This window comes from Azolla caroliniana, unplaced genomic scaffold (assembly GCF_043228905.1).
Source record: "Azolla caroliniana isolate FFs.n. ecotype wild unplaced genomic scaffold, voAzoCaro1.0.p SCAF_11, whole genome shotgun sequence".
In the NCBI taxonomy this organism is placed as follows: Eukaryota; Viridiplantae; Streptophyta; class Polypodiopsida; order Salviniales; family Salviniaceae; genus Azolla; species Azolla caroliniana.
The window spans coordinates 3,795,805-3,808,151 of NW_028230446.1; the positions used below are offsets into that span (position 1 = coordinate 3,795,805).

The 12,347-nt window shown below is 41.5% G+C and overlaps 2 protein-coding genes across 5 annotated transcripts; one reads left to right on the plus strand and one right to left on the minus strand.

Moving 5' to 3' along the window:
* Positions 1 to 285: 285 nt before the first annotated feature.
* LOC147857610 (PHD finger protein ING1-like) lies at positions 286 to 3,466 on the minus strand. 4 transcript variants are annotated; one of them, XR_015530531.1, is made up of 7 exons: positions 3,322 to 3,466; positions 2,424 to 2,495; positions 2,064 to 2,242; positions 1,398 to 1,443; positions 1,227 to 1,304; positions 978 to 1,104; positions 286 to 605 (listed from the first exon to the last, which is right to left on the minus strand). XR_015530531.1 is itself a non-coding variant. In XM_087327871.1 (7 exons), exons 1-7 carry the CDS (start codon positions 3,347 to 3,349, stop codon positions 495 to 497), a joined length of 666 nt encoding a protein of 221 aa, XP_087183997.1. In that variant the 5' UTR covers positions 3,350 to 3,465; the 3' UTR covers positions 286 to 494. The 4 variants fall into 4 exon arrangements, 2 of the variants coding, with proteins under 2 accessions (XP_087183997.1, XP_087183996.1); XR_015530530.1 differs by having other exon boundaries at positions 1,389 to 1,443; XM_087327871.1 differs by having other exon boundaries at positions 1,202 to 1,304; positions 3,322 to 3,465.
* Positions 3,467 to 11,381: 7,915 nt separating this feature from the next.
* Positions 11,382 to 12,207, plus strand: LOC147857611 (Acyl-CoA N-acyltransferases (NAT) superfamily protein). Its single transcript, XM_087326691.1, has one exon. It carries the CDS (start codon positions 11,383 to 11,385, stop codon positions 12,115 to 12,117), a length of 735 nt encoding a protein of 244 aa, XP_087182817.1. The 5' UTR covers position 11,382; the 3' UTR covers positions 12,118 to 12,207.
* Positions 12,208 to 12,347: the final 140 nt, after the last annotated feature.

A 12,347-nucleotide genomic window follows, 5' to 3' on the forward strand; every position in this document is an offset into this window, starting at 1 on the left:
ACTTTGCTTGCCCGTATAGTACCAAAATGACAAGGGATATGATGTGCAAAAATGGGGTACATTGCCCACAGCTAGGGTCACTAAAGACACAAAAGCCATGTGCAGTAACCTACAAAATACATTATATGTTTCGAAATTTCTGATCTTGAATATAGCTTCAATGCCACTAGATACCAGAATTGTCTCAAATCATTATCACATCATGTAGAAAAACAAATTTAAAGAAGAAGAAGATATGACATGACACCTGCCAATCTTCTAGGAAACAGATTTCATTCTGCAGGCTAAATCATAATTTACCAGAGACCATCAAATGTACACAAAGTATAATACAAATGTAAATCTTTCTTACCACTTTCATGGTGAAAGAAGTAAACTAAATGTTGTTCATACACATATATACTGATGTCTAGGTTATGAGGTCCAGGTTGAATGTCCTTAATTTGATGCGTATAGATCCATATCCATTGACATTGCAAGTCTATCCACAAAGACTAGGCCCTTTTACGCTGCTTCATTCTTGGAGCACACTCAGGGCAGTACCATTTCCCTTTCGGTCGAGCTATAATGCCCACACACTCATAATGAAACCATTCAATTTTGCACTGCAAACATGTGGATCCAGTGATTAGATAGCAAAACAAAATATATGACTAGATATGAATGCACATTTACCATCATAATAATTAATACCACTGAAGAGAAACATTCATACTAGTACATTTTATCATACAATATTACTATTCCATACACTATTCAAATCCTCATTATTACATGTGACCATTTCATTGATTTTTCTTTAACACACTCCGACACATACATCCATGATGAATTCTTTACGTTTTCTACTGACATCATTATCATTACTAAATTTTTGTTCTACAATAATGCATTCTGATTCAAGACATATATCTATCCATACATGAACGTCATACAGCTTCCTGATATGGTGTTAAAAGCAAGGATTTTCTACTCACACTATCATTATCGCATGCGACCATTTCACCAAATGAGACTCTATTACAGAGGCAGTATGTTGGTTCATTTGGATCCACAGGTAGATCGAGGTCCATGCTTACTGGTGGTTCTACCACCTGATGACACCTAAATAATTGTAAATCAGACAAATCAATCAACTCATAGATATAATTATCTGTATGAAGAAGTCTTTCAAATTGCAAAGATCAGAAAAAGCAAATACTTTTTATTATCAGCTCCAATCTCACCAATAACACCTCCCTTCCCAGTTGTTTTATGCACCTCAAAGCTTGGTTCAAAGATGGATGGAAACATCGGCTCACTCTCTGTCATCACAGAATGACCTTAATGTCATGTGCCTCTATGGAGTCCTTGCTAATCATTCATATAGAACATGAAAGAACACAAACTATGCTGACTGAATTTCTTCAAATACTTGTCCAGCCGACGAATGTGTCCATCCACCTATCAAAAAGGCCACAAATTATCAGAGTCCAAACTAACAAGTATAAAAGAAACCACTAAGACTGATCACAGATTTCGGTAGGGAAAATTCCAAGATACCCCAAAGGTTTTGCTAGTTTCCTCAAATGCCCTGGTCAAACCCCTCTTGAGCAATTATATGTGCTATTTCCTCTTTGGTTGGTTTGGTGATTTATACCATAACATCAAAGTCATAAAACTGAGAACCAAAGTTCACTTTCCCTGGTCTCCACCCTGTCCCAAAGATGGTATTGGGTTTCTCATAGCCGTTCATAACTTCTCTGTCTCTCTACTAATATCAATCTTTACTTTGGTTCTATGGATCATGTTCCCCCCGGCATTAATATATTATCATCATCTTTGGGGGTTGATAACAGGCATCAAGGAAATAACAAAAAACTTTGGGGCATTGGGGGAAATAAAGAAAATTAAAAGATACTTCAGAATCTTTGCATTGCTTATTTTTTTGATAACATAGAGCTTTATGTTAATAAAATTCTAGTGGCTTAGCTCTGATTACAAAAGGAAAATTGCTATATACATACGGCACTAAGTTTCAAATATTGACAATGGTGAATAATAGTAATTAATGGATTCCTTACTCTCATGTAGGCTTCAGTTGCTAGCTCTATCTTCTTATCAGCAATTGCCTTGCAAATTTCAGTTGAATTTGTAATTTCGTTTGAAAACTGTGACACTTGTGCTGCACCATCAGACACAAACGCCTTCTTTGCATCTTCTAATTCCTGTTCAAACCGATCTTCCAATTGCTTCTGGCATTCTAAACAAAAATGGTCATGTTTTAGAAGGATAAAAACTGGTCTTTGAACGTTCATGAAAATTGTATAATAAAAGGTAAAAGACAAAAAGAATCTCTAACTACCCTGCATAAGCCCCTTTAAGGGAAACATGCAAGTTAATAGTCAAATTCCAAATCAATTCCTGATAAAAATCTGACCTACCTTGGAAATGCTTATCCAGCTTCCCTATTTCAGTGCAACTGTCACAGAGTTCTGAAGGAAGTGATGCAATACCTATTCAACATGATGAAATTGCCAACATCAAAACAATGTAGATTCCAGACATTAACATTCATTGCAGCATAGGTAATCTTTAACTCAATTTAATTACATGAATATCCGAAACAATAAAATATTTTCTGAGATTATATCATCCTGTATCATCAAACATATGTTTTGTTAGAAGGGCCGTATCTGGAATACCATGAATTTCCTTTATTTCCCAAATGCCCTGTGTTTGCGTTACTACCCTAAAGTCCCCAAAAGAGACAAAAAAGATGGGATTAATTGGTCATATAATTGGTCAAATACTGCATATAACTGAGGGAAAAGGGATTAGCTAGCCATGTAGTTGATCAAACAGCACATTGAATTTGTCTTTCAAGGTTTGGCCTAGGGCATTTGGAGAAATAACGAAAGTATAGGGAAATTTGAGGAGACAAAGAGAAACTCGGAGATATCTGAAATTTGGGGGTTCTTTCCTAGAAAAAAAATTAGCTTTCCTTTACAACACATGTTAAGTTGGCTCTCTTGATGAATCAAATGTTTCACATTAATCATCTCTAACAGAAATTAGCTGACATCAATCCACGGAGTTCAATTATCTGAGAATGAAACGCTATTTCACAATCCATATTCTGTGATGCAAAACACTGGATTCCGATTACAAAACACTGCAAATTTGCACAACGAATACATGTTTTTATAATGTTCAAACAACCTTCTATAGGTTAAATGCGTGTATATACACAAGTACCATACATGCATAAACCTAAAAAAGGAAACCCTGATCGCAGAGAATGGAGCAGCAAAAGAGAGATATCGAGAAGAAGGAGCGTACTCTTGATGAATTCATCGAGGTATGGCATGGCGGTGGATGGAGAACCTCAGCATAAAAAGCCCTAAAAAAGGAAACCTTGTTCTCTAATCACTGTCTCCTCCTCCTCCTTCTTCTTCTTCTTCTTTCTTCTTCTTCTTCTTCTTCTTTCTTCTTCTCTGTTGCAAGATAATGATAGTAAAAGCCTATCTATGGAAATAGCCCTCCTTTTATAACTAAATTACAAAAATAGCCCCACTCATTTTCCTCAAGACTTCAATTCTAGGAAAGCTTCTTCTACTATAGCCATTCAAACAAAGAAACACATAAAAGAACACAATCACTTGTAATATGATCATTAGCATTATTGATGTTCGCTCATAACACATCAAAATCCGTATCATTAGCATTAATGATGTCTGCTCGCTGGATCTTTGTGTACGATCACTGTCTCGGTGATTTCTTTGTCGTTATGTGTTTACCGTATTATTGTGCTACTATTGGGCTATATCCAAACTTAATGTGTTTACCGTATCCAAACTTAAGGTATGATCCATGGTTGTTCTCGGTGGTATGAAACATTGACGGGGGATTGGGATCCATCTCTCACATTCGTTAGGAAGTGGTCAGGTGGACTAACACCTTTCTTCCTTATTTAATTTCTTAATTTTGCTTAAAGTTATTAACATTCTATTAGTCGGTATGAGTAACAACAGGTCGCGATGAACTGTTGTAACGGGTCGCATTGGCCTACAACATGTCACCTTCTATGCTAGTAAAGTGCTACAAGACGCAACCTCACGAGGCTGGCCCTTGTGTGGGCGCCCATAACTTGGTTGCAAGGTGTCTAAAAAATAAATAAACACACATGCACACACAATTACCTGGTGTTGTGTGTATTTACCCTCGATTTGGGATGTGCTTTTATCCTGATCTAGGATGTTATTTTTTTCTTTCCACTCTAATTTTGATCGTGCATATTTTTATCTTTATTTATTTATTTATTTTCAAGTATATTTTAATGTTGACCTAAATGATGTATATATATTATGAAATGCACATAAAGAGACTCCAAACCAACTTGCTTAGCTTCTTACTTCTTGCTCAATTTATAGTCGATAGAAAGGTACCCATTTGGGTTGTCTTAGCTTAGTTATATGCATCCTAAAAAGGGTGTGCTAAAAGGGTGGCCCAAAGGACCACATGTACACGACAACATGAAGGCATGCGTGCTAAAAACGGTGTGCTAAAAGGGGGCACAAAGGAACACATGCACACCACAACATGAAGGCATGCACTTGCAACAAAGGGATACCACATTTCCCCCTAAGAGAAACAAGGAGTTTTATGACATGGAGAAAGTACGGGTGCTAGAAGATGGGCCTAGGGTGGCATAGGGCTTGATGGGGGCAACATGGGCAGAGGTGAATCTCGTTAGAGCAAGTAAGTAGTGGATTTGATAGCGTGAACTATGGTGAAGGGGCCGATCCATCGGTGCATGAGGGATTCATTGAGACTGCGCCGATAGACCGGGAAGTAAACACGGACTTTGGTGCCATATACATAATCCGGGGTAATTCAACCCACGTCGTAGTGCCGCTTTTGGCGCTGTTGTGTGATTTGTAGGTTTCGAGAGCTGGCTTGTCGAAGGAGGGGGAGCATCTGTTGGAGATAAAGCCCCCAAGTGGCGTTATCCATGTTGGTAGGTTTGGAATGGATGATTCAGGTGGGAAGCGAGAGTCGCACCCATAGAGTGCTCGAAAAGGGTTGCTTTGTGTTGACGCATGTATGGATGTATTGTACACGTGGGTGACGAAAGGCAAGATTTGATCCCAGGATTGGTGGCATGGATTGATGTACGTGGCAATCTCTTGCTTGAGGGTCTTGTTGAGGCATTCGATGAGGTCATTTGTCTACGAATGGTATGGGGACGTAAACACCGCAACGACATTGAGGACATCCCCATGGAACTAACGACATTGTTGAGCGGCAAGCTCAATTGGAGCCGGATCGGCTGAATAAGCCTGAGCCGGCAAGCGAGACGGATTGGTAAGCCGGCAAACAACAGAGACGGTGAGCTGGGGAGCCAATTAGCCGGATCCAATGGGTAACCGGAAGCCTAGTATTAGTTTAGACTACTAGGCAATTATAGTCTCGTAGTAAGTGTCAGATGCTCGTGTGAGCATTAAAGTACGCGGTACTTCTGTCAGTCCCACGAGGACTTGTATAAATAGTGCTACTGAGCACAGTTGTAATGACAAAGTAATTATATCGTTTTTGAATATAGCTTTTACGTTCTGCTCTCTTTGTCTCTCACGCGTACTCTGTGTATTCCCTACTTTTCTCTGTTTCTAACGCTTCCGCAAGTAATCGTTTACATGGTATTAGAGCGCAAGGGTTGAGAACCTCCTCTACACCCGAAAAATGCCTGAAAGCAAACCCTAACAGGTCATAAAATAGCAGACAGAGAAGTGATGGATAAAGGGATGGCTAGCTCGCTCCATGTGGAGAAACTCGACAGATCCAACTATGCATCTTGGTCGTATAAGATGCACTAGTACCTGCTTGGGCATAGCTACTGGAGTTTCGTCGAAGGAGCCAACGTAACAGCACCTGATGCGGCACATAAGGACTTCCCAATGTGGGAACAATCGGCAAGCAGAATGATGTACTGCTTCGCGTCTAGTGTCGGAGACCAGCTGTTGAGCCACATTCGAGATGCCAAGACGCCGAAAGAGGCTTGGGGGAACCTGAAGAAGGTGTTCGCCGCGAGCACAACAACCCGGAAGCTGCAACTCCGACAGGAGTTGAGCAATGTCCGATAGAAGGACATGTCGGTGGCGGATTACACGGCCCGGATCAAAGAGATCTGTGACTCGCTTGCCTCTATCAACGTTACCATAGAGGAAGACGAGATGGTACAGGTCTGTCTGGGGGGCCTGACGTCGAAGTTCAGAGCGTTCCGAACGACGGTGTGTACAAGGGAGAATACGCCATCATTTTTTGACTTACAGTCGATGCTCCTTGTAGAGGAGAACCACGCCGGAGCATCAACTAGCACACCCACTGACAACCGGATGTTATACACAGAGGCGGATCGGTCCCGTGGGCGTGGTGGACGAGGCGGGTCGACACGTAATGGAGGCAGCCGGCAAGAGCAAGAATGAAGGCACAGAGAACGTGCCGACAGCAGTTCCGGGACTTCCACAGGCAAAGGGAGTCATGGCGACACCGGAAGACGGCAAGAGAAGTCTGCAACGGAATGTTGGTACTGTGGCAAAAAGGGCCACAAAGAAAGCGAGTGCTGGAGAAAACGGGCCGATACAGACAAATCCGGATCCGGCAAGGCCGGCAAGGATGGTTGGCAAAGCTCACACTACGCGAAGGGATCGGGAGGATCCAAGAACGGTAATGGGCCAACCTTGGTGATGAAGCACGAGGCGAACTCGATGAAGAAGACCACTTCCAAATCGGAGGAAGTCTGGTATGTTGACTCCGGTGCGTCGAACCACATGGCGAGCCACAAAGAGTGGTTCTCCTATTTGGAAAAACCGGATCAACCAGGAGTAGTCGAAACCGGAGACGACACTCTTCACCCAATCGTGCACGTCAGAGAAGTCCCTTTGAGCCACGTTGGACAGAAGGGGAAGCTGATGAATGTATTACATGTTTCGACAATCATGAAGAACCTGGTGTCAGTTGGATAGATCGTTGACCAGGGGATGCAGTTGCGGTTTACGCACCTCGGGTGCTTCATCGAGGAAGAGGGCCAGATTATTGCGCAAGGGCGCAGAGATGGGAGGATGTTTATCCTTGACACCAATGACATCGGCACCGCTTTGTTTGCAAAAGGACAATTAGGGTTTATGGCTTCCGTAAGGAAAATTAGGGTTTATGGCCTAATTTTCTGACCGATAACGATCATTGTATCTTGGCCGATCATCGTCCCGAGACCGGTGCATCGTGAGGTTGTATCTATCTTACTGGAGTTGTGACTTTGTTTAGCAAATTATATTCTCACTAGTCAATCGTATGTGCCTTTGAATGACAGATCAGACAATGTGTGCATAATGTGCATTCCACTTTAGAATCTCACCCCATCAACAATGAAAGTCTATAGTATTGTTGTTGTGTATGTGCAAATGTGCTTGAGACTAAGTGTAAGTGTGAGTATATGCGTAATTGTATGAACACATGCACATGTGTGTGCATGAGGGTAGATAGGAAAGGTGTGAGATAATTGTGTGTGTGAATGGATGGAGGGGTATGCACCCCTATGTATCCAACCCTCATTGTACTATTTGTTGAGAATCAAGCTCAACTTGGTCTAGTGTGTGAACTCACCTTGAGAGTGAAGAGACACTCCAACGGTCAAGAGTCACCATTATGTCACCACTTTGTATTCTAGCATGATTCTATGACACATAACTTATGAGCTTTCACATTCCCCATGCTCCATGAGCCTTGTAGTTAATGAAGAGAGAGGGTGACTACATAAAGCACCCTCCTCCCACCTTGTAAAATGTTGACTCTTTCTCCTTTGCTAATATACTTAACCTTGCATATACTCTGTGTGTGTGTCTCTCTCTCTATCTCATACACACATACACACATAGTTCACACCTATTCCGCTTCACAAGAATCCATCTCTTGATTCTTTACACTATTTAACCCCCTTGTGGGGCATGAATGGAATATGAAGAATCTTCCTCTCAATTTCCCTCTCTCTCTTTGACGTCTCTCTCCCTCTCTCACCCTCACTTAACCCCCTTGGGAGGGGGGTGGAGCCATTCTAGATTCCACCCCCTACCCCATCAACACATTTCCACATCGGTTGGCCAAACTCACACTTCACAACCAACTAAGACACACATAATCTCATCAAATAACTGAGTGCATATTGTGGACGACGCTCGATATTGATTTCGAACATTGAGCATGACCACTCCCATTGTATGGTACAATGTCTCACTCTAATGCTCATTTGTGATTGTCAAGACTTGCAAGTAAATGTAAGCATTTGCTTGCCATTTGGATGATCATCAAGAGACATATGGCATCACTATGCGGATCATTACCATTATAGGTCATGCAACTCAAACGTGAATGGATGATGCCAAAATGGATACAGAACTAGAGTTGACACAAGAAGCAGAAGTCAAGATGAATGTAGAAATTGACGAAAAGGAAGAAATGAAGTTAGAAGCGTGCACATCAAACTATGGAAGCATTTTAACTGCTCGAGCAACGATGGGAAGCAATGAACAGTGCGGTTATTGAGAGTTGTTGGCAACTCATGGTAGATTTTAAAAAGGAGTTGCTCATATCTATGGGTGCACCTACAACAACCATTATGGCATCGAGAGGTTCATTAAGTCGGAAGCAACAAATTGGTGCGAAAAGAGGAGCCATACCCAACATTTCACAAGAGCTTATTGGCAGCTCCCCAAACACAACCAAAACACCCACTGGTAGACTACAAAGAGGTGCTCGTTGTGCTAAGAGCCGGTTCCTAATATGTGAGACTAAGAAGGTTCGGTGCTTGCAGTGTGATGGTTTGACATTGAATTCAAGAGACTCTAATGCAAATTGTTGCAAAAATTGTGGGTGTAATCTTGCCATCCTCTTAACAAGAGCCTTGATATTTTAATTTTTTTATTACATTACATCATGTGATTTTTTAGGTTTGTGATTTCTAGAGTTTGTATATATACAACTCCAAGATTTTGATCTTTGAACATGTATAGTTCAATTGGTGGCTAAAATTGTTGATATTTTGTTTAAATTCAGTGTTGGACAAAAGTTTTGGTGAGTTTTTATATTTAAAATGCTGAAAATTTGTTTTTTTGAAAATGTTTTTGATATTTTGGGGTAATCTTAGCATTGTTTTAAACAATGGTCTCTTCAAAAATTTCAGCCGGGTTAGGTTAGGCACATGTACTCGGGTTAGGTTCATGTACCCCGGTTAGGTTTAGGTGTGACAGAAAAGCTTGTCAGAGTCGGGTAATCATTGTAACGATCATCTCGTTGATAATCATCTCGCCGATTTTGATTTGATCAATAACAATCATCGTATCTTGGCCGATCATCGTCTTGAAACCGGTGCACCTACCAAATCCTATCATGTTATTGGTCACCATAAGGTTGTATCTGTCTTACTAGAGTTGCAACTTTGTTTAGCAAATTATATTCTCACTAGTCAATCGTATGTGCCTTTGAATGACAAATCAGACAATGTGTGCATAATGTGCATTCCACTTTAGAATCTCTCCCCATCAACAATGAAAGTCTATAGTATTGTTGTTGTGTATGTGCAAATGTGCTTGAGACTAAGTGTAAGTGTGAGTATATGCGTAATTGTATGAACACATGCACATGTGTGTGCATGAGGGTAGATAGGAAAGGTGTGAGATAATTGTGTGTGAATGGATGGAGGGGTATGCACCCCTATGTATCTAACCCTCATTGCACTATTTAACCCCCTTATGGGGCATGAATGGAATATGAAGAATCTTCCTCTCAATTTCCCTCTCTCTTTGACGTCTCTCTCCCTCTCTCACCCTCACTTAACTCCCTTGGGAGGGGGGTGGAGCCATTCTAGGTTCCACCCCCTACCCCATCAACACATTTCCACATCGGTTGGCCAAACTCACACTTCACAACCAAGTAAGACACACATAATCTCATCAAATAACTGAGTGCATATTGTGGACGGCGCTCGATATTGATTTCGAACATTGAGCATGACCACTCCCATTGTATGGTACAATGTCTCACTCTAATGCTCATTTGTGATTGTCAAGACTTGCAAGTAAATGTAAGCATTTGCTTGCCATTTGGATGATCATCGAGAGGCATATGCCATCATATGCAGATCATTACCATTATAGGTCATGCGGTTCAAATGTGAATGGATGATGCCACAATGGATACAGAACTAGAGTTGACACAAGAAGCAGAAGTCAAGATGAATGTAGAAGTTGATGAAAGGGAAGAAATGAAGTTAGAAGCGTGCACATCAAACTATGGAAGCATTTCAACTGCTCGAGCAACGATGGGAAGCAATGAACAGTGCGGATATTGAGAGTTGTTGCCAACTCATGGTAGATTTTCGAAAGGAGTTGCTCATATCTATGGGTGCACCTACAACAACCATTATGGCATTGGGAGGTTCATTAAGTCGGAAGCAACAAATTGGTGCGAAAAGAGGAGCCATACCCAACATTTCACAAGAGCTTATTGGTAGCTCCCCAAACACGACCAAAACACCCACTGGCAGACTACAAAGAGGTGCTCGTTGTGCTAAGAGCCGGTTCCTAATATGTGAGACTAAGAAGGTTTGGTGCTTGCATTGTGATGGTTTGACATTGAATTCAAGAAACTCTAATGCAAATTGTTGCAAAAATTGTGGGTGTAATCTTGCCATCCTCTTAACAAGAGCCTTGATATTTGATTTTTTATTTATTACATTACATCATGTGAGTTTTTAGGTTTGTGGTGTCTAGAGTTTGTATATATACAACTCCAAGATTTTGATCTCTGAACATGTATAGTTCAATTGGTGGCTAAAATTGTTGATATTTTGTTTAAATTCAGTGTTGGACGAAAGTTTTGGTGAGTTTTTATATTTAAAATGCTGAAAATTTGTTTTTTTGAAAATGTTTTTGATATTTTGGGGTAATCTTAGCATTGTTTTAAACAATGGTCTCTTCAAAAATTTCAGCCGGGTTAGGTTAGGCACATGTACTCGGGTTAGGTTCAGGTACCCGGGTTAGGTTCATGTACCCCGGTTAGGTTTAGGTGTGACAGAAAAGCTTGTCAAAGTCGGGTTAGACGTGACAGATTTGATGGTCAGAGCCGGGTCAAATGGTGACAGAGGCTCATTAGAGCCGGGTTGGGTTTTAGGTGTGCGCTTTTTTGTGGATAGGGATCGAACGGTGCAGATCGCACGCACCATTTGAGACATGTCCTGCACCGTGCGTGACCCGGACCTGCCGGTTTCCTCACCAAAGCCTAATAATTATGATTTGGTTGCAAACCGAAACTAGCGGATGGATGGGGTAGAATGTACTTAGTTGTATGCTTATGTGGACATATGTGAGAGAGAGAGAGAGAGAGAGAGAGAGAGAGATGGCAATGGCAATCTCTCCTTTATCTCTTCCCTTCTCCTCCCCCAACCACCCAACAACAGTTGGGTGTTCCTCACATACCCAAATCAGGAAAACATGTATGCCAAGGATCAGCAACAGAACCCACTTCTCCAATCAGTCCAAAACCCTAACTCTAACCCTAGCCTCCTCTTCTTCTCCTTCGTTACCTTCGGCCTCCGCCGCCGCGGCCGAGTGTCCTGGGATTACAGAGACAGGTAACTTCACAATCAGTGATGAAACCCTATCCTCTAAAGGATTCAAATTCCACACTACCCTAGAAGGAATAGATCTGGATAGCCTCAACACTCTGTTTGTGAAGGTGGGTTTCCCTCGCCGCGAAAAAGGGAAGCTCGAGATGGCCCTCCAGAACACCCCATCCCTGCTTTGGCTACAGGAGGTCAGGTCACAAAACCTTGTTGCCTTTGCTAGAGCTACTGGAGATGATGTTTTCAATGCTATCATTTGGGATGTAGTTGTTGACCCTTCTTACCAAGGCCTTGGTCTTGGTAAAGCTCTCATGGAGAGGCTTATGTTTGCTCTCTTACAGAAGGGTATCACTAACATTTGCCTCTTCGCAGAGCCCAATGTTGTGAGTTTCTATAAACCCCTTGGCTACATCTCTGATCCTCAAGGCATCAGAGCTATGTCGATCTCGAAGAAAGGGAAATAAGGACCGAGAAATAAGGACGTTTCGAGACAGGAGACTGCCTTTGTTGTATAAGTACATTATATAATTGGAGTTCCTTTTAAGCACTGCTCATATGTGTTTTGTATGAGTGACTTGAGATTATATGAGATTTGATGCCATATTTACTTGCCATGGACGTGAAGGTTTTGTTTGGAATATCTTGGAGTCCTATCGCAGTTTCTAGAATATGAGGATGCCATAGGTCTCCGGAA

Excerpts from the sequence above, each read along its gene's own strand:
- LOC147857610 (XM_087327870.1), bottom strand. The coding sequence starts at position 3,349 with ATGCCATACCTCGATGAATTCATCAAGA. Across the intron at positions 1,305-1,388 it reads GAAGAAATTCAGTCAGCATA|AGAGTGAGCCGATGTTTCCA; the intron begins GTTTGTGTTCTT and ends CTGTGATGACAG. Across the intron at positions 1,105-1,201 it reads ATTGGAGCTGATAATAAAAA|GTGTCATCAGGTGGTAGAAC; the intron begins GTATTTGCTTTT and ends ACAATTATTTAG.
- LOC147857611 (XM_087326691.1), top strand. The coding sequence starts at position 11,383 with ATGTGGACATATGTGAGAGAGAGAGAGAGAGAGAGAGAGAGAGAGATG.